We start from the raw sequence: 27659 nt of genomic DNA on the forward strand, positions 1-27659 counted from the left end.
GAAAACAAGAAGAGGGACGATAACCATACATACTTAGGGCACCAAGCTACAGTAGTCTCAATGGAATCAATGACAGCCAGCTACACTTTTGTGGACCAGGCATGCAAACAAATACATTAAGATGAGGAAAGAGAGAAAAAAAATAAAAATACAAAACAAAAGAAGTAGGAGGAAACAACCAAAGTAATGTCTGTGAAATAACAGAAGAAAGAAATCTGTCTATCGAGCAATAATCACCTTCACTGGGGATGACAAGTATGTACGGCGTGGTATTTTGTCCCCTACCTATTACCACTAAGAACAAGGTTTATAATTCCCGGTCAGCATGCATGAGAGAAAAAAAGAAACAAAGAAAATGTTTCTAAAAAAGTCGCCTTCATCGTTTCAATTTCACATTTAGCACAGTAGTAGGAAAAGAATCAAGTACTATTGCTAAAACACCTTGAAGAAAACTATGGGCAGTATGATTATACAGTATATATAGATGGTGGAATATATTCATTTCAACAAGCGTCTGATAGCTTCCATTAAAGGGAAAAGGCCAAGTAGTAGAAGTGCTTCTGATAGCATCTTCGGCTCTAAAAATCTACTTCAGAGGAATATTTTAGAGGTTTGATTCTCAGTGCATGTGAATGGGACATTGGAATGCAAACATTGGTATTAACCGTTGATTCTGACTGGAAGAAGGATAAAAGGAGATGGAGTAAAAAAAATGGAAAAGAACACAAAATATGTTTCAACTTTGTGGCAGTTTCGCTCCAAAATTGGACTTCAACTTTTATGGTGTCCACATTAGGACAGCCTCAATCTCAGCAACATTTCCTTGGTTTAGCGAACAAGAAGCTCAAGAATCCCATGTTAACAATTACTATTATTCAATTCTATACAGTATAAAACTATCAAATCCATTCATATTGAAACAATCAAGCTGTGTATTTGTACTTGAACAGATGAAGTTTCACAAGGTATAAAATGCATGTTTTTTTCCCCCCAAAGCAGACACACAATCAGTGTGCCTACAAGTATAGACTCCAATCACCGTAAAGAGCTCAATTCATAACAGACGGATGGTAAGAGAAAAGAAAGGAAAGAGCTAATGAGGATAAATGTTTGACACAGACAAAAGAAAACAGGAAAATGAACAACTAAATAAGAAGATTATCGTCAATGCACAAATGTATGTATGTCTAAAAAGATAAGCAGCAACTTAAAACGAAAATGGGAGGAAATCAAACAGAATAATTCAATGGTATGAAATGGGTGAACCGTTTTGAGTTTTTGTCACCATCCATTACATTAATGGAGGTTGTCCTATGATACTACTGATCCTTAATGTGTCCTTTAATAAAGATGGTTCGGAGAAAAGAAAAGAAGTGGAATGGAGAGTAAAAGAAAAGCTGCACAGAATCTTGGACTGTATAGACCGTAACCATGCAGGTTCAACACTGAAAAGGATTGTGGGGCTTGTGGTCACGTATGCCTTTAAAATAGGGAAAGTCTACCTCTATGCAGGTGCACATATACCACTCTCAATACAATTAGCATTCATTGGGCCGCGTCGTTGTTAAACATGTATATCTCTGATTTCATTGCATCAAGTCATTTACTTCCTACGCGTGGAAAATATAAGAAGAGTTCTCGTACCTTTAGTGGCCAGTCTCACACAGTTGATTTTGGTTTCCTGAGAAGACAGAGACAGACATAGTTGTTCAATTATATTGTCCCAACACAGTGGTCCATCACTCTTGTCACGTTCCACTGGACTTGGGGCTGAACTTTAACAAGACGGCACAAGAGAAGAATGGGGACGGGGAAAGGGTTCAGAAATACAGACATTTCAGTCATAGTAATGTGTACACTTAAAAACTGCTGACCCCTAAAGCAGTAAGGGCATTTGTGCTCCAAATGGCATCCACAAGATCAGTTGTGGGTCTCAACCTTTTTTGGTTACCATACCCCGTAAGTACCCCCCATGTGCATTTTACCAGTAGTCCTACTGTATGTTCTTATAGCACCACTATAGCATTTGATTGAATAAAGCTATTTCTCTCCGTCAACTTTAAACTCGGATTTCACATGAAGTTAGGAAAACCTAGCCCTATATCTAGGTGGATGGCTTTACGTCCCAGACTTCGTGTGGAGAAAAGCTATTAGCGAAACGCTAAACCAACCACTGAAACGACATCTATCATTGAGAGAAATAATTGTCATATCTGTGTGTGTGCTGCACTCAGAGCTGGCTGTCAGTCTGTTATTAGCGAAAGGCTCCGTAAAAGGATCTATACAGAGCTAACATCGCAGCTCAGGGCCTGTCACAGAGCCACACAGATGCTGCCATCGTTCATCACCCTCTCTGCTTCTCTTCCTCCATCCCCTTCTCTCCCCTTATCTCAATATCCCCCCATCCCTATATTTCCAGTCCTCGACCATCTCTAAAATAGGTCCCCAAATGGACCTCAGAGTAAGGAGATTAGTTACCCCGGCAACAATAATCTTGGCAAATAATTTTTCACTGCAAATGGCCATGTTAAATAAACTTTGAAGAAACCATCCCAGCAGACAGGGACGTCCTGAGGACATTCGGCGACGTTCCCATTAGGTTCCTTGAGAGTTTTGGCATGACGCTATCCCTCTGACGTTCCGAGAACGTCCCATAATGGTCCCAAGGGTACATTCTCTAGGGGACCTTTGTCTAGTTCCCTGTAAGTTCCCAGGACGTCACTGAGGATCATGTCAGGACCTTTTTAGGACCTTCCAGGACTTTCATTTTACTAGTTCACAGGACGTCATGTGATGGTCCCTCTGGGAACGTTCTCAAGGGGACACTGGAAGTTTTTGTCTAGTTCCCGGTTTGTCCGGGGGACATCACCAGATGGTCTCAAAGAAACATTCTCCCCAAGGCATGTGGTCCATCACGGCCCTGATTGGTGAACCAATGATCAATTCACAGCTCTTTGTCTTTTGGTAATGGTACAGTGGTTGCTCCACTAAAAAATTTTGCGATTATGCTGTGGTACTTTGTGGTTTAGTATGGTACCCTGGGTCAACACTTCATTGCTCCAGACCAGCGCAGAGGGAGTTATAGCACTGATTATACTTTTGGGTCCTACTGTGTCTCTAACTGACAATGAGTGGGCGGCATAAACCTAAATAGAATCTGATAATTGTGCACGACTTCAGTATTACTTACTAAAACTGTTGCTACACTAAAGTTTTTAGTATTTTATTTTGTTATGATTATTTTGCTCTTACTGTAGTAGTGTAGCCCGCTCCCGGCCGGTCACGTTGTACAGCGCCTGAGATGCCCAACGTTCTGTCACTGCATAGCAGTGCAAGCTGTGTTGCTACAGATGCTGGTTCAATACCCGTGCCGCCCTCAACTGGGTGACCCATGAGATGACTGTAGGTTTTTGGTTTCTTGCCCTCTAAAAACATAAATAAATATTTCTAAATAACAAACTGCCTTTATTTACAAATTAGTAACAATGTCTCACCCCATGTTCAATAATGGACTTTTTCCTCGCTCATTTTACGTTATTTGAAAACTAAATAATCTCCAAAATATTGTTATTTTTTAAACAATGCGATTATTATTATTATTAATTTAGAATTATATAAAAGCCCCTTGGATATTCTCACATATATATGATTAACCCTGTTATTAGCAGGACAGTATATATTGGTCATGGCTCCCGAGTGGCGCACAATGGGATTGCCTTGCAGTTCTCCAGCTGTATCCACTGAAAGCGCATAAGGTTCAAGGCATGAGGGCAGGGGGCACAGGATGGGTCGCAGAGCCGCGCACAGAAGATGGACCTAGCCCATGGGGAAGGGAGGAGGAGGAAGGGTGGGTGGACCCCCACCCCGCTACACTGGGAAGCACAGAGCAGCACTTTAAGGGACATTGCACTAATAATGGCTGTAACGGTTTTCTTCCAGGGGTGAAGGAGAGGACCAAAGTGCAGCGCGGCTAGTGTTAAACATGTTTAATAAAGAACAAGTGAAACACTACAAACAACAATACAAAACAACAAATGTGCAAAACCTGACACAGACCTATCTGGTGCAGACAATCACAGAGACAGGAAACAAACACCCACAAAATCCCAACACAAAACAAGCCTCCTATATATGATTCTCAATCAGGGACAACGATTACCATCTGCCTCTGATTGAGAACCATATTAGGCTGGACATAGAAACAGACAAACTAGACACACAACATAGAATTCCCACCCAGCTCACGTCCTGACCAACTAAACACATACAAAACAACAGAAAACAGGTCAGGAACGTGACAATGGCGCTGACTAGGGAAACGTTCCCACTGTTCTTAGTGCCAGTCTGCATGTTCAAACTGAAACAATGTAACTAATAATGGCATCTTTATGCTTTGTTAATAAAATAATCATAAAAATACTCTTTTAAAATGACAATGTTTATTTAGTTATGGATTCATAACGAATTACTATGGGAATAAATATCACTGAACTACAGAAATATTGGAACACAGTTTTCTAATGGAAGTAAACAAATGGTTGCTTACTGGAAAATACTCTTTCAAACACCGGTGTCACGCCCTGACCTTAAAGATCCTTTTTATGTCTCTATTTTGGTTGGTCAGGGCGTGAGTTGGGGTGGGCATTCTATGTTTTTGTTCTATGTTGTCTATTTCTATGTGTTTGGCTGGGTGTGGTTCTCAATCAGAGGCAGCTGTCTATCGTTGTCTCTGATTGAGAACCATACTTAGGTAGCCTTTTCCAACCTGTGTTTTGTGAGTAGTTGTTTTCTTTTTTGTGTTGCTGCACCTGACAGGACTGTTTCGTTTCGTTCACTTCACTGTTGTTTCAGTGTTCAGTTTATTTATTCAATTAAAATGAACACTTACCACGCTGTGTTTTGGTCTCCTCCCTTAGACGATCGTTACAACCGGTTTCAAACAACGGTCACGTTGTACAGCGCTATTATGGCTATTAGCAGGTAGCTAGACAATGGACTTGCCTAGAAGGAGGGTAGGGGGAGAATTCTATCGTCAAATGTATTTCTAAGTTAAGTTGCCTGTATCACAACCGGCGCATGATTGGTTGCAATTTCAGTTTAATCCACCAGAAAAAACAAAACAAATAATACCCCAAAAAGTATTATTATGCATCACATCCAACCGTGATTGGGAGTCCCATAGGGCGGCGCACAATTGGCCCAGTGTTTCTCTCCCTCGAAAAACAGAAATACATGTTTTGGCCTTTACAAATATTATTTTGGCCTTTATTCAGATTATAATCGCTCACTTATCGTTATATATTATCAAGTTGATGGAACAGTCATATAGCGGCACCTACACAAAGCTGAGTGACTCACTCATTCATGGCTCTGGATCAAAATAAATGAGTACCAACATTCTTTCTGATAGTCTCTAATAAAGAAATGTTTTGGTTATCCTGACCTGGACACAATGTACAGTATTATAATAGCCCATTATGTGCTATTAGCAGGATAATATACCTTTACCAACACCTCTCTGTATTTTGATACAGAACTTTGTGGATGGGGCCTCCCCAGTGGCACAGCTATCTAAGTCACGGCAATGCAAAATGCGTTGCTACAGATACCCATGAGGCGGCTTTTGGTTTTAATTTAGAATCCTCCAATCCTCTATATGTAATTTTTGGCAGATAAACACAATTTCTTCCGATATACTCTAGGCCTACCGTAGGTGGCATGAGTCTCACTAGTGTTGAGTAATGTGATGTTAAAAGTGGTGTTGGTCGTATTCATTTAAAGAGCATACTGAAGTATGCTCTTTAAAAATAAGCAATAGGAGGACTTAAAGCAATAGCCTACAACAATTTTAGCACCATTTTGCGCTGCTCTGAGACAAGCATGGGGACTGGTCTTGATATATCAATGAGATTTTTATTTTCACTGAATCTCCATTTGGGTATTGGTTAGACTACATTTAGAAATGTTATGCTCTTAGTGTAACCTTTATTTAACTAGGCTAGTCAGTTAAGAACAAATTCTCATTTACAAGGACAGCTTACTCCTTCCTCCCCATCGGGGAATTGAACCCTGTACTCCCGACCGTCATGTTGTACAGCACCATATTTTCCTTCCATCCTAATGATGCCCAGAAGGTTTTTAATTTTTCGTGGAATAGAAACACCATAATATTAATCAAATTAATTAAGCAACATTTCTTAAAATCAGTCCATTATACTATGTTCTTACAAAAAAAAAATGTAATCAAATGCTTCTCAAAGATGCCCTTTGGTGGTCAAACCAGCACTAACTAGCATGGTACCAGAGGTTGGCACTTAAATAACGTGCAATAGAATTCTGCGGCACCACGTAAGCTGTGCAGCAGTAGGCTGCAACTTTTAAAGCACGAACCACTGTAGGGACACCCACACAAACAAACAGAGCTTTTAACAATGTTTTCAACTTACATATTTGCCACAATTTGCAGTGGTGCAAAATACTTAAGTAAACATAACCAAAAAAGGACTTAAGTAGTACTTTAAATTATCTGTACTATTTATATTTTTGACTACTTTTACTTCACTACATTCCTAAAGAATATAATGTACGTTTTACTCCATACATTTTCCCTGATACCCAAAAGTACTCATTACATTTTCAATGCTTAGCAGGACAGGAAAAATATCCAATTCACATACTTATCAAGAGAACATCCCCGGTCATCCCTACTGCCACTGACCTGGCGGACTAAACACACATGCTTCGTTTGTAAATTATGTCTGAGTAGTATTTTACTGGGTGAATTTCACTTTTACTGAAATATGCCAATTGGGTATTTTTTCCACCACTGACAATTTGACATGTGTTTATTCATACAGTAATTATTATTTAATTTCCGAGTGAGAAGTTTAGTTACCCCAGCAACAATTATATTGGCAAATCATATTTCACTGCAAATGGCCATGTTAAATAACCTTTGAGGAAATCATCCCAACAAACGGGACGTCCTGAGGACATTCAGCAACTTTCCCATTAGGTCTCTTAAGGGTTTCAGCATGACGTTATCCCTCAGACGTTCTGGGATTTGAACCCACAACCTCTTGGTTCATGACATTCCAATTTTCCTGATACACCACCATTTCTGTATCGATGACTGATTTCACCTGTAGGCATATTCCTACACTTGGCACTTCAAAGTAAATCTCAGCTCTGCTAAAAATACACTCAAGAATAACTATTATATGTATCATAGTGATTCAGCAGTAACATGAAAACAGAATAATATGCCCCACCAACATTAAACAACTACACTAAAAACCGATCATGTTAAATATCATTGTCATTGTTGAGAGATTTTTACACTATTTTAGCTGAACAGAGTAGTACTTACTTTAAAACCCTGATGCCATTTCAGTACTTTACTTATAATGGTTTGGGACCTGGGACAATCTGTTGAGATTCAGGGGATCATGACGCAACGTCCAAATAACTTCCTAAAGAAGTCCTTGCGGGAGTCCCTGGGACAAACCGGGAACTAGACAAAACCTCCAGGGTATCATGACACTGACTGAGTGTCCCAGGATAAGACAGACCCAACGTCAGACTGTCAATCATAACAATAACACTACTGAACTAACTTTTCCAAAGCTCATTTTCAATTTATTCCCTGTTTTTCTCATTTTCTTGCTCTGCAAAGAAAACTCAACAAATTGAGCAGCGTCTTGGATAAACGAGCAGACCGACAGAAGAGAGGGGAGGTGACCAGTGCAAGGCTATATACCAGTGCAGGGCTATATATATATACTCCAAGCTTCGTCAGGCAAGCTGACAAGGCTTAAATAACAGGAGTACATCACTTAAACAAAGTGACAGCTGAGCTTTGCCTTTTGCCCCTCTAGTCCAATAAGGCAGTGACAAACTGTCAAACACTTTTTTAGGATGATTCCGGGCTAGCAGAGGAGGAGGAAAAAATATGTCACTCCAGGCAGTCCAATCCATTATTTGACCGATTCACTGAGTTTGAGTGACAAGCCTTCGCTGGATTAGGACACATTATTAAACCAAATATGACAGGCATTAGACAATTTGCTTTTTCAAATAATCACATTGATTTTTAAAAAATCCTCTGAGTATTACATCTCGTTTTCACATTTTATCAGTCAGCTAAGGCTATGTGGAGTTGGAGGATTTATAAAATGATGTGTGACTTGAAAATACTTTGTTATCCCTCATACTACCAACATATTTTGCATGCATGGATAACCAACTGGGATCATTTTAAAATATTGGAAAAAGCAACAATCATAGCAAAATATAAGACATTTAACATTGACATAAGACATTTATATAATGTTATCTGAAAAAAAAGAAGACTTATTTGAGCAAAATTACAATTAATTACTGGTAAATAAAAATGTACGTCAAACCTACTAATCCCTTTGAAAACATTTATTCTAGTGTCAATTGACTACAACGTGTAAATTTGATCATTTTGGTACCTCAGTGCATCACAACGAGTAAATTAAGGTTGGGTTTGCATTACCAATATGTCAACTATCCATGCCACCTTTTGCCCAAACACGGTATAAAGGCCAAGCTCCACGTGCAAATCTTCCTCTTTGAGACCGAGCGAACAGCCTTTTACGGATTTTCCATTCATTAGCATATTCAGTATTGTTTTAGTAGTGGCATAGTATCCACTAGATTTGAGTTAGATTATTATTGGAGTTAGTGTAGTAGTAGCAGTAGCAGTAGCAGTAGTAGTAGATGGTAGTGCTAGCGTGACCATGCCTTCGGTTCAAAAATGCATGCGAGGACGCACAGCTATCCATGGCTTGCAAGGACCCTACCATATGCAATGGGTGATTGGAATTTGTCGGTCCCTGAGTCTGCACAAGTAACGCTAGCTTTGTTAGCTGTCTCCCAACTTCAACCTTGTGAAGATGTGCTTCCATACCGAGATGACGCTAACTGCCTATGCAGTTCCCACAATCTTGCTAGATGGTCAGATGGCATCCGACGTTACCACTTCTGCTGGCTGACAACGATCATACCCGCGACCAGTGGTGGTGAGTATAGCTAGAGACTGCTGGTTATGTATCTGGTTATGTATATTTTGATAGCTAATCATTATCACTATAATTCTAGCGAAACAGGCTAGCTGAAGTTAGCTAGCTACCTAGTTAACGTTAGTTGGCTACCGCAATGCATCTTAGATTTGGCTTGGAAACACAGTAACATTTCAAAAGGAGGCAAATAATTAGTAGGAAACCCTTTTGTCATACACTTCCAAGCCATAAGATTGCTGAACAACTAATCAAAATGCCACCCGGACTATTTACATTGACCCCCCTTATCTTTACACTACTGCTACTCGCTATTTATTATCTATGCAAAGTCACTTTACCCCTACCTACTGTACATGTACTAATTACCTCGACTAACCTGTACCTCTGCACATTGACTCGGTACCAGTACACCCTGTATATAGCCTCGTTATCGTTTTGATATTTTATTGTTATTTTATTTTAAATTTTTTATATATTCTCAACTCTACTTCTTGAACTGCATTTTTGGTTACTTGGTTGTAAATAAGTATCACCGTTGTTAAAGTACTATGTGAATTTCACCAGGTTCATATATGAATATGTCATGTTGATTTGTTATTATGCATGCCTGCATCATGGGAGTAGGGGAGTGTGTACTTACGTTATGCCCTGCGTGCTTGTGCTCAAATCATTTTGATGCACTATGAGAGGTAGGCCCGCTTTTTCTGTTGTCTTAAGAAAAGTTTGATTATTTTAAGCACAAAGTCATACACACAGTGTTTTGTTCATGAATAATGTTGTATATTTAGAGGTTAATCATAAGTGGATGTTATTGTTAAGATGCACTTGTAATTGTACTTTTTAGGATGATATCAACATTCTGAATTCAACATGTGGTTAATAGCTAGCTTAAGGTATTAGCAGGCTATTGTATGTGTGAACGATGGCTAGCTCCTCGAATGATCCCAGTCCCTTGTATTGTGCATCTTCTGTAGAAAGAGGCGACGATTCGCAGAACATATGTGCTCTCCAAATGTTTTATTTTCTTTTGGATGCAGATGCAGGATGCAGAGAGTGAATTCTGCTTAATTAAAACTACCGGATCTCCAAAGTCCACGTCTATAGTCTCAATCAACCACACACAACGCAGAGTTAAGTTACTGCGGTGCATACTGAACCGGTTACATAAGAAGTTCACGGTAATGTCTACACCTGTTGTATTCGGCACATGTGACAAATGCAATTTGATTTGATTTGTGGCCATACCACCCTGAACAAGCAAGTACTTAGATGGGAGAATGCCTGGGAATACCCAAATCAAATTGTATTGATCGCATACACATATTTAACAGATGTTATTGTGGGTCTAGTGAAAAGCTTGTGTTCCTAGCTCCAACAGTGCAGTAATATCTAACAATACACAGAAATCCAAAAAGTTAATTAATGGAATTTAGAAATACTAGGACAATTAATGTCGAAGTCCGGAGTATAATATATACTGTATATATACAGTGGGGAGAACAAGTATTTGATACACTGACGATTTTGCAGGTTTTCCTATTTACAAAGCATGTAGAGATCTGTAATTTTTATCAAAGGTACACTTCAACCGTGAGAGACGGAATCTAAAACAAAAATCCAGAAAATCACATTGTATGATTTTTAAGTAATTAATTTGCATTTTATTGCATGACATGAGTATTTGATACATCAGAAAAGCAGAACTTAATATTTGGTACAGAAACCTTTGTTAGCAATTACAGAGATCATACGTTTCCTGTAGTTCTTGACCAGGTTTGCACACACTGCAGCAGAGATTTTGGCCCACTCCTCCATACAGACCTTCTCCAGATCCTTCAGGTTTTGGGGCTGTCACTGGGCAATACGGACTTTCAGCTCCCTCCAAAGATTTTCTATTGGGTTCAGGTCTGGAGACTGGCTAGACCACTCCAGGACCTTGAGATGCTTCTTACGGAGCCACTCCTTAGTTGCCCTGGCTGTGTGTTTCAGGTCGTTGTCATGCTGGAAGACCCAGCCACGACCCATCTTCAATGCTCTTACTGAGGGAAGGAGGTTGTTGGCCAAGATCTCGCGATACATGGCCCCATCCATCCTCCCCTCAATACGGTGCAGTCGTCCTGTCCCCGTTGCAGAAAAGCATCCCCAAAGAATGATGCTTCCACCTCCATGCTTCACGGTTGGGATAGTGTTCTTGTACTCATCCCTCTTCTTCCTCCAAACACGGCGAGTGGAGTTTAGACCAAAAAGCTCTATTTTTGTCTCATCAGACTACATGACCCTCTCCCATTCCTCCTCTGGATCCTCCAGATGGTCATTGGCAAACTTCAGACGGGCCTGGACAGGCTTGAGCAGGGGGACCTTGCGTGCGCTGCAGGATTTTAATCCATGACGGCGTAGTGTGTTACTAATGGTTTTCTTTGAGACTGTGGTCCCAGCTCTTCTTCATAGTAAACTGCCAGCTCCTCAGTCCCAGTTGCTAATACATGCATATTATTATTAGTATTGGATAGAAAACACTCTGAAGTTTCTAAAACTGTTTGAATGATGTCTGTAAGTATAACAGAACTCATATGGCAGGCAGAAACCAGAGAAAAAATCCAAACAGGAAGTGGGAAATCTGAGGTTGGTCGATTTTCAACCAAGCCCCTATTGAATACACAGTGGGATATGGATGAGTTTGCACTTCCTACGGCTTCCACTAGATGTCAACAGTCTGTAGAACCTGTCTGATGCCTCTACTGTGAAGGGGGGCCGAATGAGACAGGAATTAGTCAGGTCTATCATATCAAGTCAATGTAATTCTCCGGTTGGAACGTTACTGAAGATTTATGTTAAAAACATTCTAAAGATTGATTCAATACATCGTTTGACATGTTTCTACTGACTGTTACGGAACAATTTGACATTTCGACTGCTTTTAGTGAACGCGCTTCCTGACTTTGGATTTGTTTACCAAACATGCTAACAAAAATAGCTATTTGGACATAAATGATGGACATTACCGAACAAAACAAACATTTATTGTGGAAGTGGGAGTCCTGGGAGTGCATTCCGACGAAGATCAGCAAAAATAAGTGAAGATTTATAATGCTTTTTATGAGTTTTGTTGACTGCACAATTTGGCGGGTAACTGCATGGCTTCCTTTTGTGGCTGAACGCTGTTCTCAGATTATTGAATATTGTGCTTTTGCCGTAAAGCTTTTTGAAATCTGACACAGCGGTTGCATTAAGAACAAGTGTATCTTTAATTCTATGTAAAACATGTATCTCTCATCAAAGTTTATGATGAGTATTTATGTTATATGACGTGGCTCTGCAATTTCTCTGGATATTTTGGAGGCATTTTTGAACATGGCGTCAATGTAGGTTTTTGGAAATAAATAAGAACTTTATCGAACAAAACATATATGTATTGTGTAACATGAAGTCCTATGAGTGTCATCTGATGAAGATCATCAAAGGTTAGTGATTAATTTTATCTCTATTTCTGCTTTTTGTTTCTCCTGTCTTTGGCTGGAAAATTGGCTGTGTTTTCCTGTGATTTTGCGGTGACCTAACATAATCGTTTGTGGTGCTTTCACTGTAAAGCCTATTTGAAATTGGACACTTTGGTGGGTGTAACAACAATATTACCTTTAAAATGGTATAAAACACATGTATGTTTGAGGAATTTCAATTATGAGATTTCTGTTGTTTGAATTTGGCGCCCTGTACTTTCACTGGCTGTTGTCATATCGATCCCCTTAACGGGATTGCAGCCAGAAGAAGAAGTTATTTGGTCACTTTAGTTGTGATACAAACCTTATCAAAACATATAGGCCAATTGGCTAGGCTACATGAGGTGTGCGACGATAATTTGAAAAAGTTGCAAAAAAAGTCATGCGCTGTTTCTTACCTTACTGCATAGCCTTCATTCACAAGAGATACAATTTTTTTTAAATTAAATGTATTTATTTTTTATTTTATTTAACTAGGCAAGTCAGTTAAGAACAAATTCTTATTTATAATGACGGCCTACCCCGGCCAAACCCGGACGACGCTGGGCCAATGGTGCGCCTCCCTATGGGACACCCATTCACGGCCAGATGAGATGCAGCCTGGATTCAAACTAGGTACTGCAGTGATGCCTCTTGTACTGAGATGCAGTGTCTTAGACCAATGCGCCACTCGGGAGGGCCTGTCTATATAGGTCCTACAGATTACATTGCATGTCAGAACAAAAACAGTGTATTCGGAAAGTATTCAGACCCCTTGATTTTGTTACATTACAGTCTTATTCTAAAATGGATTCAATTACATGTTTTCCTCATCAATCTACACACAATACCACATAATGACAAAGAAAAAACAGGACCCTTTGCTATGAGACTCAAAATTGAGCTCAGGTGCATCCTGTTTCCATTGTTCATCCTTGAGATGTTTCTACAACTTGATTGGAGTTCACCTGTGGCACACACCTGTCTATATAAGGTACCACAGTTGACAGTGCTAGCCTCCCGGACAAACTGAGCAGTCGCCTTGGTCAGGGAGGTGGAAATGGGAGAACCTTCCAGAAGGAGAACCATTTTAGATCACTGTGCCACTCCTGCATGCTTTTTTTAGAATTCTTAAGTGAATCCACATTTTAACATATTTATGTGGCTAAAAATAACTACCATTTAAAGGAGCGGTACACCAAAATGTGAAATATACCTAATTGTATTGGCAGAAAAATTCATCCATTGATCTTGAGAGACAATGACCCAAAAAATGGCTTAGTTTTCTTTATTTACTTACCCCACAGCCAGCATTAGTATTGCTGCTAGTGGAATAGTGAGAGTGGCAGGGCCTATAGCAGGATCCTTCAAAAAGCATGCATCATTCCTCAAAGTCAATTCAAACCAAATGTTGAAGAAACTCAAGTTGCGTCAACATTTGCGCATGGCAACGGCCACATTTGCGCGTGGCTACGGCCTACGGCCAACTCAAGTTGCTTCCACGCCGTTGTTGCGCTGCATTGGCCACTCGCGGTTTGGCTGCTCCTGTTACAATGTAAATTGTCTGCGAAAGCCCAGGAAGTAGTAGCTGCTCTCTCCCTGGAAGACAGTTTACAGTACAATATGGTTAAAACAACCGTGTTGCGGGCTTATGAGTTAGTGCCTGAAGCTTATAGGCAGCGCTTCAGGAACAACAAAAAACCCTCTCACCATTATTTTGTTGAGTTTGCTAGTGACAAAGAGTCTCTATTTAATCGCTGGTGTTCAGCCAGCAAAGCTAACACCTTTTCTGATATTCGGGAGTTGTTGCTGTTGGAGGATTTAAAAAGCAACCTCCCTGATGCAATTGTAGTTCATTTAAATGAACAGAAAGTGGCAACATTGGCCCAGGCAGCAGTGCTGGTACGCTTTGACACACAAGACTGTCTTTGGTGCACTTCGGTTTGAAGGCCGAATGATTAGGCCATCAGTGCCTCGTTCGGATCGCTTTTCCTCCGACAACCCTATGCCATCGCACAAGATCCGTGAATGTTTTTACTGTCACCAAAAGGGTCACGTGAATGCGGACTGCCCGGGTTTGAAAAAAAAAACCAAAACAGTCCCTGTCACCATCCCCTAAATTGAAAGCGTGGGTTTAGTCCAGTCTTTGGCTCGTCCGTTGGACCGAGTTATTGATTCAGCATTTGGGAAACCGGATCCTATCTATGCTCCGTTTATTTCTGCCGGTTGTGTTACCTTAACTGGAGAACAAGCGGATCAAAAGCCCATACAAATCTTACGAGACACCGGGGCGGCGCAGTTAGTAATCGTTACTGATGCTTTGCCCCGGTCTCCTGAAATGTATTGTGGCTCACATGTCATATTACAGGGTATAGAGACAAACCGTACCTGTGCCATTACACTGGGTCCACTTAGTGTCTGACTTGGTATCCGGACATTTCCGTGTTTTTGTAGTGTCTACACTGCCAGTATCGCTGGTGGTAATGTCACTCCTGTGTTAGAAGTAGTAGACAACCCAGAAATCAAAACTACAGATGATAAATTGGTTCAAGCATTTCCCCATGTTTTTCCTGCTTGTGTATTAACGAGGGAACAATCTCGCAAGCTAGGAGATGTGGTGGATTTGGCTAGTTCCATTTTTGAGAATGTTGAGGTAGAAGACAATGCACTGAGTATTCCTTCTGCAAGGCCGATGGTTTATACCCTTGTAAAAACTAATTCATGGGAAAGCGAAATCGCACCCAATTACATTACATTCTTTGTCTGTCACCCCCGAGAAGGTGATTTAATGTCAAAAGGGAGAAACCAGTCTTCGTAAGTATTTTGCTTCGGTAATTTCCACTGAGGAAGCTAACACTAGGGAGACCGCCTACTTTATGGAAGCAGTTTTGATGTGTAAATGGGCAGCTCATGACACTGTTAGTGACCGGTGTGAAGTGTGTCAAGTGGTTGTTCCTACACCGTTCTGACAGCAGGTGCTCTCACTCGCCCATGACCAGGCGTGGTCCGGATATTTGGGGATCACGAAGACTTATAACTGAGTCCTTCAACCTTTTTTCTGTCCAGGTTTGAAGTCTGACGTGGTTCCATTTTGAAAAACATTTCATGTATGTCAACTCACTGGGAAAGCGAATCAAACAGTTCCTTGTGCACCGCTATGCCTGATTCCTGCGGTGGGGGAACCATTTGAAAGAGTGATAATCGATTGTGTAGGTCCATTGCCGAAAACCAGGTCAGGTAACCAGTTCTTACTAACAATAATGTGCAGTGCTACTCGATACCCAGAGGCTATTCCTCTCCGTACTATAACGGCTAAGAATGTGGTGAAGGCACTGGTGAAGTTCTTCTCTACGTTTGGACTCCCTAAAGTAATCCCAACTGATCAGGGATCCAACTTTATGTCAAAGCTGTTCTCTAATGTGTTAAAGATGATGTGTATTTATCATCAGGTCTCCAGTCTGTATCACCCGGAGAGTCAAGGGGCCCTCGATCGCTGGCATTAGACGCTAAAGGCGATGCTACACAAGTATTACATGGATATCAGTACCGATTGGGATGAGGGGGTGCCCTTTGTCCTATTTGCTATCAGGGAAACAATACAAAAGTTCTTAGGGTTCAGCCCTGCGGACCTTGTGTTTGGACACACCCCACGGGGTCAGCTAAAAGTTTTGAAGGAGCATACCCTATCTCCTACACCATGTAGCGTCCCTAAAAATGTGTTGGATTATGTCAGTAAGATGCGGGAGAGACTGAAGGCCGCATGTGCGTTAGCCCAAAAGTCTCTCTCCTTGTTTCAAAAACGCATGAAGTTACATTATGACAAAGAGGCTGTTGGCTGTTCTTGCACCAGGGGATCACGTTTTAGTTTTGTGGCCAATCCCTGGCTCACCTCTGTCGGCACATTTTTCTGGGCCATATCTTGTGGAAAAGAAACTCTGTGACACCAATTATGTGATAAAGACCCCAGATTGTAGGCCTCCTTCCCGTGTGTGTCATGTTACTGGCAAAACCCAGTAACAGCTCCTGGAGTTCCCCGTGCATTCTCGTTCCTAAGCCTGACGGTACGTCCCGCATGTGTACGGACTATCGTCACATAAATGCCGTTACAAAGTTTGATTCTTTTCCTCTACCTCGCTTAGATAACTGCATTGATATAATTGGCTCTGCTGCTTACGTTAGATTTGCTAAAAGGTTATTGGCAGGTGCCTCTGACCTCTCGAGCTTCTGACATCTCGGCTTTCGTTATGCCTGATAACTTCATACAATACACTGTGATGCCCTTTGGAATGTGTAATGCACCTGCTACTTTTCAGCGCCTAGTTAACATTGTGTTCGCGGATGTGCCAAATTGTACTGCTTACCTTGACGATGTGGTGATTAATTCGTCTACTTGGTCTGATCATCTCACCACCTTAAAGTGTGTTTCAGCGGTTGGAGAATGCTTCTTTAACCCTCAATTTGGCCAAGTGTGAGTTTGGGAAAGCTACTGTAATTTACTTAGGGAAGCAGGTAGGACGAGGTCAAGTGCGCCCAGTAACTGGCAAAGTGGAAGCAATTGTTGCTTTTCCTGCTCCCACGACTCGCCGCCAGTTGCGCAGAATCCTGGGGATGGTAGGGTACTATCGTCATACTGTAAGAATTTTTTGACGGTAGTGGCTCCCCTTACATCTCTGCTCAGTCCCAAAGTATCATTTAAGTGGTCCCAGGAATGTAACTATACTTTTGGGTCCGCCCTACTTTGTGGTTCTCTTGCAGTAAGATGAAGAGGGAGTGGATCGGCCCGTCAGTTTCTTCTCCCATAAGTTCAACTCGTGTCAGTCAAGGTACTCCATCATTGAACAAGAGACGCTGGCTTTATTGCTAGCCTTACAGTTTTTTTAGGTATATGTGGGCTCCAGTGCCTTGCCTGTACTGTTCTTCACGGACCATAATCCTTTAGTGTTTCTAAAGCAGATGTACAATCAGAACCGCCAATTTATGCAATGGGCTCTGATTGTACAAGGATACAATGTACAAATTAACTATTTGAAGGGTTCGGCGAATGTGGTTGCCGATGCTCTATCACGGGTTTAGTAACTGGGGATGCGTGATGAATTTTGTTATTGAAAACTGGAAGTTTGCAGGTTTTGGGGTGGGCGTGTTATGTTCCCCAGTTTTCTGTGTTATGGGTTTGTTTGTGTTTGAACGTGTGTATTTCAGGAAATGGCTTCCTGCAGTCCAAAGCAGCTGATTGGTTGGCCCCATTTCAGATTGGAGCTCTGACCCCGCCCTCTCGTCAGGAGATACAGCTGTCTGCAATTACAAACTCCTTCTCCAGCTGGATAAAAGCCAGCGTTCCTTTGTTAGAAGGGAGAGCTTCTTGGATGTCCTGTGTTGGTTGTTGCTCAGAGACAGTTTTGTTATAAAGTATTTTGTATCTGCTACTTCTGAGGTATGTGTGTGCAAATAGGATTGTGTTTTTGATGATTGACATTGTTCACTTTAAGTTTGTATTATTCTGTATTTGTTCGCAGGGGAGAAGGGGAAGGCACCTTGGGAGTGCTTAGGCAAGAGGCCTGCGGGCATACATATACCCTTATTATGTACTCTGTCTATGCACACTAGGTAAGACCTGGGCGGACCCCCCCCCCCCCCCCACCCCCCCCACATTAGTTTGGTTAGCGCGCCAGGTGGTGCTAAGAATAGGTGGGTAGGTAGGAGAGGGGGCTCTTTCTTTGTTTTGGTTGCGTCCAGCCCCTTTTCCCTGTTAATGGTAAAATTCTCTGCCTTTGTCATCCTTACCCGCACCTACAATCCCATACCTCTTTCACTCCACAGGGAGTTGAGTTGTAGCGGGGTGTTGCATTCCCTCCACCCATTGCGTGCGTAACACAAGTGTTCATACCACTGACATACTTTCATGAGCTGTTTTGACTGCAACCAAGCAAATACAGTATACAGATTTTGTACACAGTTATACCTTGTTATAACCAGTACATAAGGTGCTCCATCTCTCTGAAGTTGATCTGTCGATCTGGTCAATCTAATGCAGTTCCCCCTCCACCCTCTAACTTAATAGTATGTCTCCAGAGAAACCTAGATTCAAATAAATACTTTTTTAGATTTGCCCTAGAATAACTACTTTTTTGGGGAATACTCACCAACACAGCTTTCTGTGCATAGCTGAGTTCTGTATTGCAGTTTTATCAAGTATTTATACCCTTGGCAGATTTTAAAATGCACGAAAATAGGGTAATTTTGGTTTTGTACATAGTCATATGATACGTGATATAGAAAAGTACAATCTTAGGCGAGTACATGGAGAGCTATATCTCTGCTGGTGATCTGTCTATCTGTTCAAAATTACTGGTACAGGTCCCCCTCCACCCTCTGGTAACTTGTTAGTATGTCTCCAGAGAAACCTAGATTCAAATAGGTCTCCAAAGTCCTATTTTATCAAATTACCCTAGGTGGAATTAGGTGTTTTTGGCTGGGATCCAAATTACCTCAAAGAACTAGATTTATTTTTTTATAAAGTCCATTTTGATACAGAAAAACGAAACAATGATTTAAATGCATTGAGAACAAGTTGATTGACAAAGTCATGACACATTTGAAGAATTGAATGAACCACCTTTGGGCTATGATCAGAAATATGTCTCTAGGGACAAAATTACCCCAGTCAGTAGAATGAGGGGTTATTCAAAATACGTTGGATAGCCAAATCTCAGTAGTTTTTTCTTTTCTTTTTTCCCCCCCATCAATCTGTTACAACGTTTACAGAGCTTAGAGAGTTTACAGAACATCTGGTATTATCTGAGCACATAAATGGAATGAAACAGATGTTTAACACAGATACACTACATGCTAAACTTGTCAATAAAGGGAATGAAACTGGTCAATATTAGGGCCAAATACAATTAACTACTGTAAATACCCTAGATTTTGAGCCTATAAAATAATACTAAAAAAATATACTGCGACAGACTGATCAGGAGAAGGAAATGGAGGTGAATTGGACACGCACTCAAAAACACAGCTAACGTAACAAGACAGGCAAAGGACTACAACTCACAATGAAATAGAAAGCAGGGAAGGCCAAAAAACAGAAGATGGTCCACTCTAAGAACTCAATGGAGTAAAAGCCCTTGCCCAGAGAAGAGTGAGGCGAAGAGCTATGGTGAACACCCTATACTCCAAAAGAAACCAAAGGGACTAAGTCAAGTTAGTCAGTGACAGACGACTGAGTGTAATAACGAGTGCACTTTAAAATGTCTCTTTCTTGAGATAAAAGCATCTGCTGATGTCCGAAGAGATCCACACTCCACACACAAGCACAGGCATATACACTTCCAGCATATCGTAACCCAGACACATCCACTGAACTTCGGGGGTAATTGAAACCGCACCTCAGCATCAGGCAAGCTTATAAAATAAAGGTGATAGAGATGGAATAAAGGCCAAGAGCTGATAAAAACATGCGAAATAATAAGAGCTTGCCTATATCATTGAGTTATTGGCACTCTTGTTCCATTTCTATGACCTGTACGTGATGAGGGAGAGGGTACAGAGAGAAAGAGAGAGTACATTTGGAACAATCTAGGATTTGAGAGTCTAAAAGCATCTCTTAGATGATGGCCATATCAGAGCTCCTGATATGGCCTGTGTAAGAATCCCTGTGACATTAACTTCTTAAATAGGGATTGGAGAGTATTGAGGAGGAGCGGAAGAGGAGGAAACAAGGATCATATGGATCGACTAACTTCAATCGAGAGGCAAGCAGTCGTGGCACTACTGTAATGTATATAGAGTAAAGTTGGCAGGTGTTTATGGGACACTGTCATCCTCAAAAAAACAACAGGTGCTTTTCTCTTTCTTCCGTAACTTATTCCTACCCTAAGTGAATATTTCACAGAGAGGCCGGGCACGTTTTTCTCTTTTTACTATGACTCTCCATATACATCTACATTGATTCTGGTATCTTCTTGCTGTGTTTTTTTCCCTCTTTAATTTACAGTGGCTAATAAGTGCTTGTAAAAGTTTTTATGAACCACCTCCCTAGAGAGAGGGCTAGTTGGCCAAGGAACATGATAACTAGGGGCTTGATGAATGCAAACAAAGCATCACCGATGTCAACTGTGTTCATTGTTGGTACACATGACCTCCACTTCAATGCACCTGGCATTTCATTGAAAAAACTTGTGAAAGCCAAAAGAGAATTCCCCATTCACCACCCTCACCTGTTTCACAACAATCTGTGTTCTGGCCAATCTGGCCATTTGCAAAAGCTTTTGCAACAAGTTAATAAATGTAGGGTTTCCGATACTGGAAAGTTATTTACGGATTGTTGTTTAAAACCTCTACGAGATCGGTGTCCCTATACCTGGACGGTTGAGCTAACGTGCGCTAATATGATTAGCATGACATTGTAAGTAACAGCAAACATTCCAGGACATAGACATGTCCTCTATGTGCAGGAAGCTTAAATTCTTGTTAATCTAACCTGACTGTCCAATTTACAGTAGATATTACTTTGAAAAAATGCCATGCTATTGTTTGAGGAGAGTACACAACAAAAAACATATATCACGGCAACTTGTTTGATACATTCATCTCTGAAGGTAAATAATGTACTTACATTCAGTAATCTTGCTCTGATTTGTCATCCTGAGGGTCGCAGAGATAAAATGCAGGATAGTTTTGTTTGATAAAATCAATTTTTATATTCAAATGTAGGAACTGGGTTCTACAGTTTGAACCCCTGCTGTCTCTGGCTCGACACCCACCCCGCCGGGCCATCTAGATATGTGAAAGTTAGTGTATAAGCTAATGATCCATCATGTATGACAATCCTGGGAGTGTGTAAATGAAATGTTGTATTACCATATAATTTCTGTATGTTCTCTATAGTTATGTACTTGAAAATGTATCAATTGACCAATTCGGCACATTTGGGCAGACTTGCAAAATAATGTCCGGTATTGCAATGCTTCACTGGATCAATCTGAAACGTTGCACACACACTGTTGCCATCTAGTGGCCAACATCTAAATTGCGCCTAAACTGTAATATTATATTACGGCCTTTCTCTTGCATTTTAAAAATTATGAAACAAAAACAAAATAGAAAACGCATGTTTTATTGTTTGTATTATCTTTTACCAGATTTTATGTGTTCTATTCTCCTACATTAATTTCACATCTCCACAAACTGGAAAGTGTATCCTTTCAAATGGTATCAAGCATATGCATATCCTTGCTGCAAGTTCTGAGCTACAGGCAGTTAGATTTGGGTATGTCATTTTAGGCAAAACATTTTAAAAAAGGGGCCGATCCTTAAGAGGATGTATTAATGCTGCTTGGCTGAGTTGCAGATGCAGGTCTCTAGTTGGGAGTTGGTACACATCTTGTGGCTAACAGCGCTAGTCTGAGCTGAATACCAAGTCCCTGTGGTGCAGCTGGTGGAACCACTGTAGAAGACACAGACAGCCCCAGAGTCCTAACACGCTCACATCACCAGTCTAAACTGTGGTCTGACATGGCATGCGACTTTCCAGGAACTAACACTAAAGCTAAGCAGTGAAGCGAAATGTGGTACTTTTGTTCTTCTGAAATGGCATGATAATTATGCCCCTTAAGAACTGAACAAAAACAAGTAAAAGACAGAATAAAAGGAAACTCCTTCTCCATCCCCCCAAAACACTATGACTCAGAATATCTCATTAGTAAATAAATAAACAAGCAGACACGTTCACATAACAAGAGACAATAACTTGGGCCTGACCCGAAAGGAACCGCACGTGACCGAACAATTTGTAACAGGGTCTTTGATAGGCTTGAAGGTGATTATCTTCAGATACAGTCAGAACTGAAACAGCCCAATAAGTACGTGTTAAAGAGGGGGCAAGGTGAGATGAGCACATTTCCTTTTGACTCACTTTAACTACCTTTGGTGACAGGCCAAAGCATTGACATCCTTACTGAGTGAGAGTCAGGGTTGTCTCAGACGCAGTCTGCCTGTCTGCCACGGGACAATGGGGTAAGGCACTCTGGTTTTTACAGGGAGTGCTCCTTCTGATGGATGCTCTTCCCGTTTTGTGCCGAGTACAGGGGAATCAAATCTGATTGACACCCACTGTCATACGAAAAACAACTCCTGCCCTCCACTTTGGGTGAACGGTTGTTAATTCGAGGCTGCATGGCCGACGTGAGCCTTTTTACCTGTCAAGGGGAAGGCTGAATTTTGGAGGCCATTTTTATCAAAGTGCCACCTGCTTTGTTCAATTTCTCTCCCATCTTTCTGTGTCACTGTTCAGGTTCAGCTCTTTGCTTCGTGCCACTTTGAAAGCACTTGAATACTGCTGCGTAAACATATAGTTTCTCTCTGTACCTCACCATGTTCAAAATTCTAGATGCTGGGCAAAAGTACACAGTAAATTTTTGTAATTTGCTCCCTGTCTGGTTGGTACTACAGGAAATGGAGAGGGTGTGTTGTGTCTTAATTGTCAAGCCTTAACATCATATCCTGGGGAGAGCAAATCCTGACGCAAATATGACCAGTCAGTCAATATGGCCGCCCTCCTAGCCACTACTGTGTAGGACAAGCAGCCTGTACTCAAGAAAGAAGCCTGGGGGACTTGAGAGGCCAGAGAGGGGGTTGTTTCGAGCGTAATTGGCAGTGCCAGGAGAGTTGGCGACTGTAGTTGGCACCCGCCGTGGCTGAGGAATCAGCAGACAACTCGTCTGTATTGGGAGGAAAAGCCTCCCTCGACCCTCTTTTCTCTCACTATCTCTCTCTCTCCCTCCCCATTTCTCTTTCCAGACTTAAACTCTACACCCCTAGGCAATGTATTTTCTTGTCTTTTATGTCGGGGGGCTTGGGTGGCATCGCATAGCTTCGGAAAAGCCTGCTCGGGCTCATTTGATGTGCATGCTTTCTAATTGGCACAATGAAAGGATGAAAGAATGGCATCTTAGGGATGCCACCTGTGAAAGGTGACTTGATGAGCAAACTAGGGATTCAAGCTGTGCTGCCATCATGCACAACTCAAATCACATGGATATTTCATGCTGTAGTAGTGGGTAAGGGAATATGCACAGCACCATCAGTACGTACACTATGTAGTCTACTGAAAGATGGAGAGTATAAGTGAGTAGCAGCAGTTTACACTGAGCATTTAGATATGTGACAATAGCTAAATGGAAAAACCATTAGATTAAATAATAATGATGGGCTGGCATACTTTAAAGCCACGGGGAAACAGTTAAGCCGCACTTGATTTTACATTTCTGGTATCTAACCTGCATGTAATGGGGGGAAATTTAAGTGAGAAGAGAAACAGATTAAGGAACGAGAGACGTGAAATAAATGCCTTATTCTTGATGGCAGGTCTAAACTACCGAGCTAAATCCATATTTTATGCAATAACTTTATCGAAAAGGTTCTCACTGAGCCTAAAACTCACAGATTGAATTGACTGAGATCCAATGAAATCATGAAGTCGATGTGACCACCGCTCAGGCACACTGAACCACATCATGGGAAAACACATCATTGGTGTCAATGCCAAACAAAGTTACAGAGGTGGAAAATTATGAAAATTAAATTAAAACCCTCTGGTTTTAAGCAATTTCGAAAAATATATTTTATAGTCTAACCTTTTACGAATAAGAGGAGCTAGAGTGCCATACATGTGCATGCTGTTTACGATTTGGCAAACAAAGAAGAACAGGCAAATGCTATTGTACATCCTGTCACGTCTGCTCCCGCTCTCCCTCCCCCTGGCGCTTGAGGGGGCCAGGCTGCCCTGCATCACGTACTTATGCCATCTATTACGCACACCTGCGTTCCCTCGTCACAAGCATCAGCGATATTGGACTCACCTAGACTCAATCATCACCTGTTTATTTCCTCCCCTATATTTGTCAGTTCCCTTGCTCTGTTCCCTGCTGCTGCATTGATTGTTTTTTGTCTGTGTTTACTAGTTTGCTGACACTGTTCCTGTCTCGTTCCATGTCCGTTCTTTCTTAAATGTTTGACTCCCCGTACCTGCTTTGTCTCTCCAGCGTCATTCCATGTGACAGAATGCAGCAGCCAACTACAAAGCATTGGGGAGTGGAGGTGGTGGTGACATCGGCTCTGGGTCGCCTCTGATGGAACCGGGGGTGCCTAGCCAGCTCGTCGGGCTTCCATGCCCTAGCTGGCTCGAGAGGTTTCCTTGCCCCCGTTGGCTCCCATCCCAGCTGGATTGTCAGTTCATGTTCGCCCAGCCGGTCCAGGATTTTTTTTTGTTTTTTTTTTGTTGGTGACGTCGGGGTGGATTCCGCCACCGATGGAACCGGGGGTGCCTAAGCCAGCCCGTCGGGTTCCACTACCCTGGCTGGTTCGAGAGGTTTCCTCGCCTCAGTTGACTCGGTGGGTTTCCATTCCACGTCACACTCCACCAGATCTTCGGGCTCCTTCTCTGCAGCGGGATCGACAGGCGTCTTGACTCAGCCGGATCGTCGGGTTTCCACGTTCCTGCCGGATCGTTGGGCTTCCATGCCCCAACCGGCTTGCCCATGTCTTGGCCGGTTCGCCCAGATGGGACGCCACATGGCACCCCTAGAGGGGAGGGTACTGTCACGTCTGCTCCCGCTTCCCCCCCCTTGGCGCTAGAGGGTGCCAGCCTGCCCTGCATCACGCACTCCTGACATCTATTACGTACACCTGCCTTCCCTCGTCACACGCATCAGCGATATTCGACTCACCTAGACTCAATCATCACCTGTTTATTTCCCCCCCTATATTTGTCAGTTCCTTGCTCTGTAACCTGCTTCTGCATTGATTGTTTTTTGTCTGTGTTACTAGTTTGCTGACGCTGTTCCTGTCTTGTTCCATGTCCGTTCTTTCTTAAATGTTTGACTCCCCGTACCTGCTTCGTCTCTCCAGCGTCATTCCATGTGACACATCCCTTTTGCAATTTTACTGTACATTCAATTGGCTGATAGGTAATGTATTACTAGTTCATAAATCAACTTAGTTGTACTTCAAACCAGAAATAAGGGGAGCATGCACCCCGTAGTAAATTACACCTTCAAAAACTGAACTTGATATGATTCAAGATAGCGTGGGGAAAATGTGGTCTTTCATTATTCACTAAAAGGCTGAACAAAGACATTCCATTGAAAAAGAAAATCCCATCTGTATTAGGGTTGTCACAATACCAGTATCATGATACTACAATACTAAATTTGTTATGGCAAAGAGGATAACACAAAGCAGACTAAACTCTTTAGTCTTTTAAAAACCTGCTTTATGTAAATGTCTTATAGCTTGGAAAATGACTCCAAATGACAGTAAGGCTGTTTGCTTCCAAAAGGACTGTTTTTCTCTCAAAATTAAGTCAGCTTCATGTTTTGTTTGCTTGTCATGATACTTCTGAGTATGGTGATACTGGTAGCGTGACAACCGTAATCTGTGTCTAGACAACATACAACAGCGATGGACATTGAACCGTGATGGATCTTAAAAGGAGGTATGACAGCTCACCCCATTGGCTTTGCTCAGGGCTTGGAAGTAAATGCTGTAGCTCTTGGACGAAGAGAGAGGGGGGTTCCAGTAGCCGTTGTAGGTCTTGTTGTCGCCTACGGTGAAGGGCTGAACCACAGTCAGGTAGGTGGGCGGGAGCTCCGCCGCAAAGTAGTGGGGCGAATTCAAGATGGAGGCATTCTTGAAGCTGACGGGGACGGGGAAGCACTCCTGCGCGTCAGCTGCCCGCCGCACCTTCTGCTTGCGTTCCTCTTTCACCACCAGCTGGTAGACACTGGGGAGAGAGCATAGGGCAAAGGTCAAGGGTCATCATCAGAGGTCTGACCAGTGTCTTCAGAAAGTATTCACGCCGCTTGACTTTTTCCACATTTTGTTGTTACAAGGAGGGATTAACATTTATTTAATTGTCATTTTTTGACAACGATCTCCACAAAATTCTATGTAATGTGAAAGTGGAAGAAAAATTCTAACATTTGGAAAAATGTAAGAAAAAGAAAACAGTAATATATCTTGATTACATAGGTATTCAACCCCCTTAGTCAAAACATGTTAGAATCACCTTTGGCAGCGTTTACAGCTGTGAGACTTTTTGGGGAAGTCTATAAGAGCTTTGCACATTATTCAGCAATTTTTAAGTCATGCCGTGGATTTTCAAGATATTTAATTTTTTACAAAACTGTAACTAGGCCACTCAGGAACATTCAATGTCGTCTTGGTATGCAACTCCAGTGTATATTTGGCCTTGTGTTTCAGGTTATTGTCCTGCTGAAAGGGGAATTTCTCTCCCAGTGTCTGTTAGAAAGCAAACTGAACCAGGTTTTCTTCTGGGATTTTGCCTATGGTTAGCTCTATTCCGTTTCTTTTTATCCTAAATAAAACTAGTCTTTGCCGATGACGAGCATACCAATATGATGCAGTCACAACCATGCTTGAAAATATGAAAAGTGGTACTCAGTGATGTGTGGTGTTGGATTTGCCCCAAATATAACACGTTGTATTCAGGACATAAAGCTAATTTCTTTGCCACATTTTTCCAGTTTTACTTTAGCGCCTTATTTCAAACATAATGCAATTTTTTAAATATTTGTATTCTGTACAGGTTTCAATCTTTTCACTCTGTTATTTAGGTTAGTATTGTGGAGTAACCACAATGTTGTTGATCCATTTTCTCCTATCGCAGCCATTAAACTCTGAAACTGTTTTAAAGTAAAAACACTGAGCGGTTTCCTTCCTCTCCAGCAACAGAGTTAGGAAGGACATTTGTAGCTTTGTAGTAACTGGGTGTATTGATACACCATCCAAAGTGTAATTAATGGTGAAAACCCTGAGCGGTTTCCTTCATCTCCGGCAACTGAGTTAGGAAGGACGCTTGTAGCTTTGTAGTGACTGGGTGAATTGATACACCATCCAAAGTGTAATTAATAACTTCACCATGCTCAAACGAATATTCAATGTCTGCTTTAAATATTTTCACCCATCTTTGTGAGGCATTGGAAAACCTCCCTGTTTTTTGTTGTTGAATCTGTGTTTGAAATTCACTGCTCGAGTGAGGGACCTTACAGATAATTGTATGTGTGGGGTACAGAGATGAGAGTCATTCAAACATCTTCTAAAAACACTATTATTG

The 27659-nt window shown here is 41.6% G+C and overlaps 1 protein-coding gene across 17 annotated transcripts in view; it reads right to left on the bottom strand.

Annotated features, from left to right (window-relative positions):
- LOC129814814 (receptor-type tyrosine-protein phosphatase T) overlaps positions 1-27659 on the bottom strand; it is a 561458-nt gene that overhangs the window by 204962 nt on the left and 328837 nt on the right. For 12 of the 17 annotated variants that reach the window (XM_055867855.1, XM_055867866.1, XM_055867861.1 and 9 more), the window contains exons 12-14: positions 26033-26306; positions 1645-1681; positions 238-294 (exon numbers count right to left, since the gene is read on the bottom strand). In XM_055867855.1, coding sequence (XP_055723830.1) covers positions 238-294; positions 1645-1681; positions 26033-26306 — 368 coding nt within the window. The remainder of the gene's footprint in view (positions 1-237; positions 295-1644; positions 1682-26032; positions 26307-27659) is intronic. The other 5 variants (XM_055867868.1, XM_055867867.1, XM_055867865.1 and 2 more) reach the window with 1 other exon arrangement.

This window comes from Salvelinus fontinalis, chromosome 18 (assembly GCF_029448725.1).
Source record: "Salvelinus fontinalis isolate EN_2023a chromosome 18, ASM2944872v1, whole genome shotgun sequence".
NCBI lineage: Eukaryota > Metazoa > Chordata > Actinopteri > Salmoniformes > Salmonidae > Salvelinus > Salvelinus fontinalis.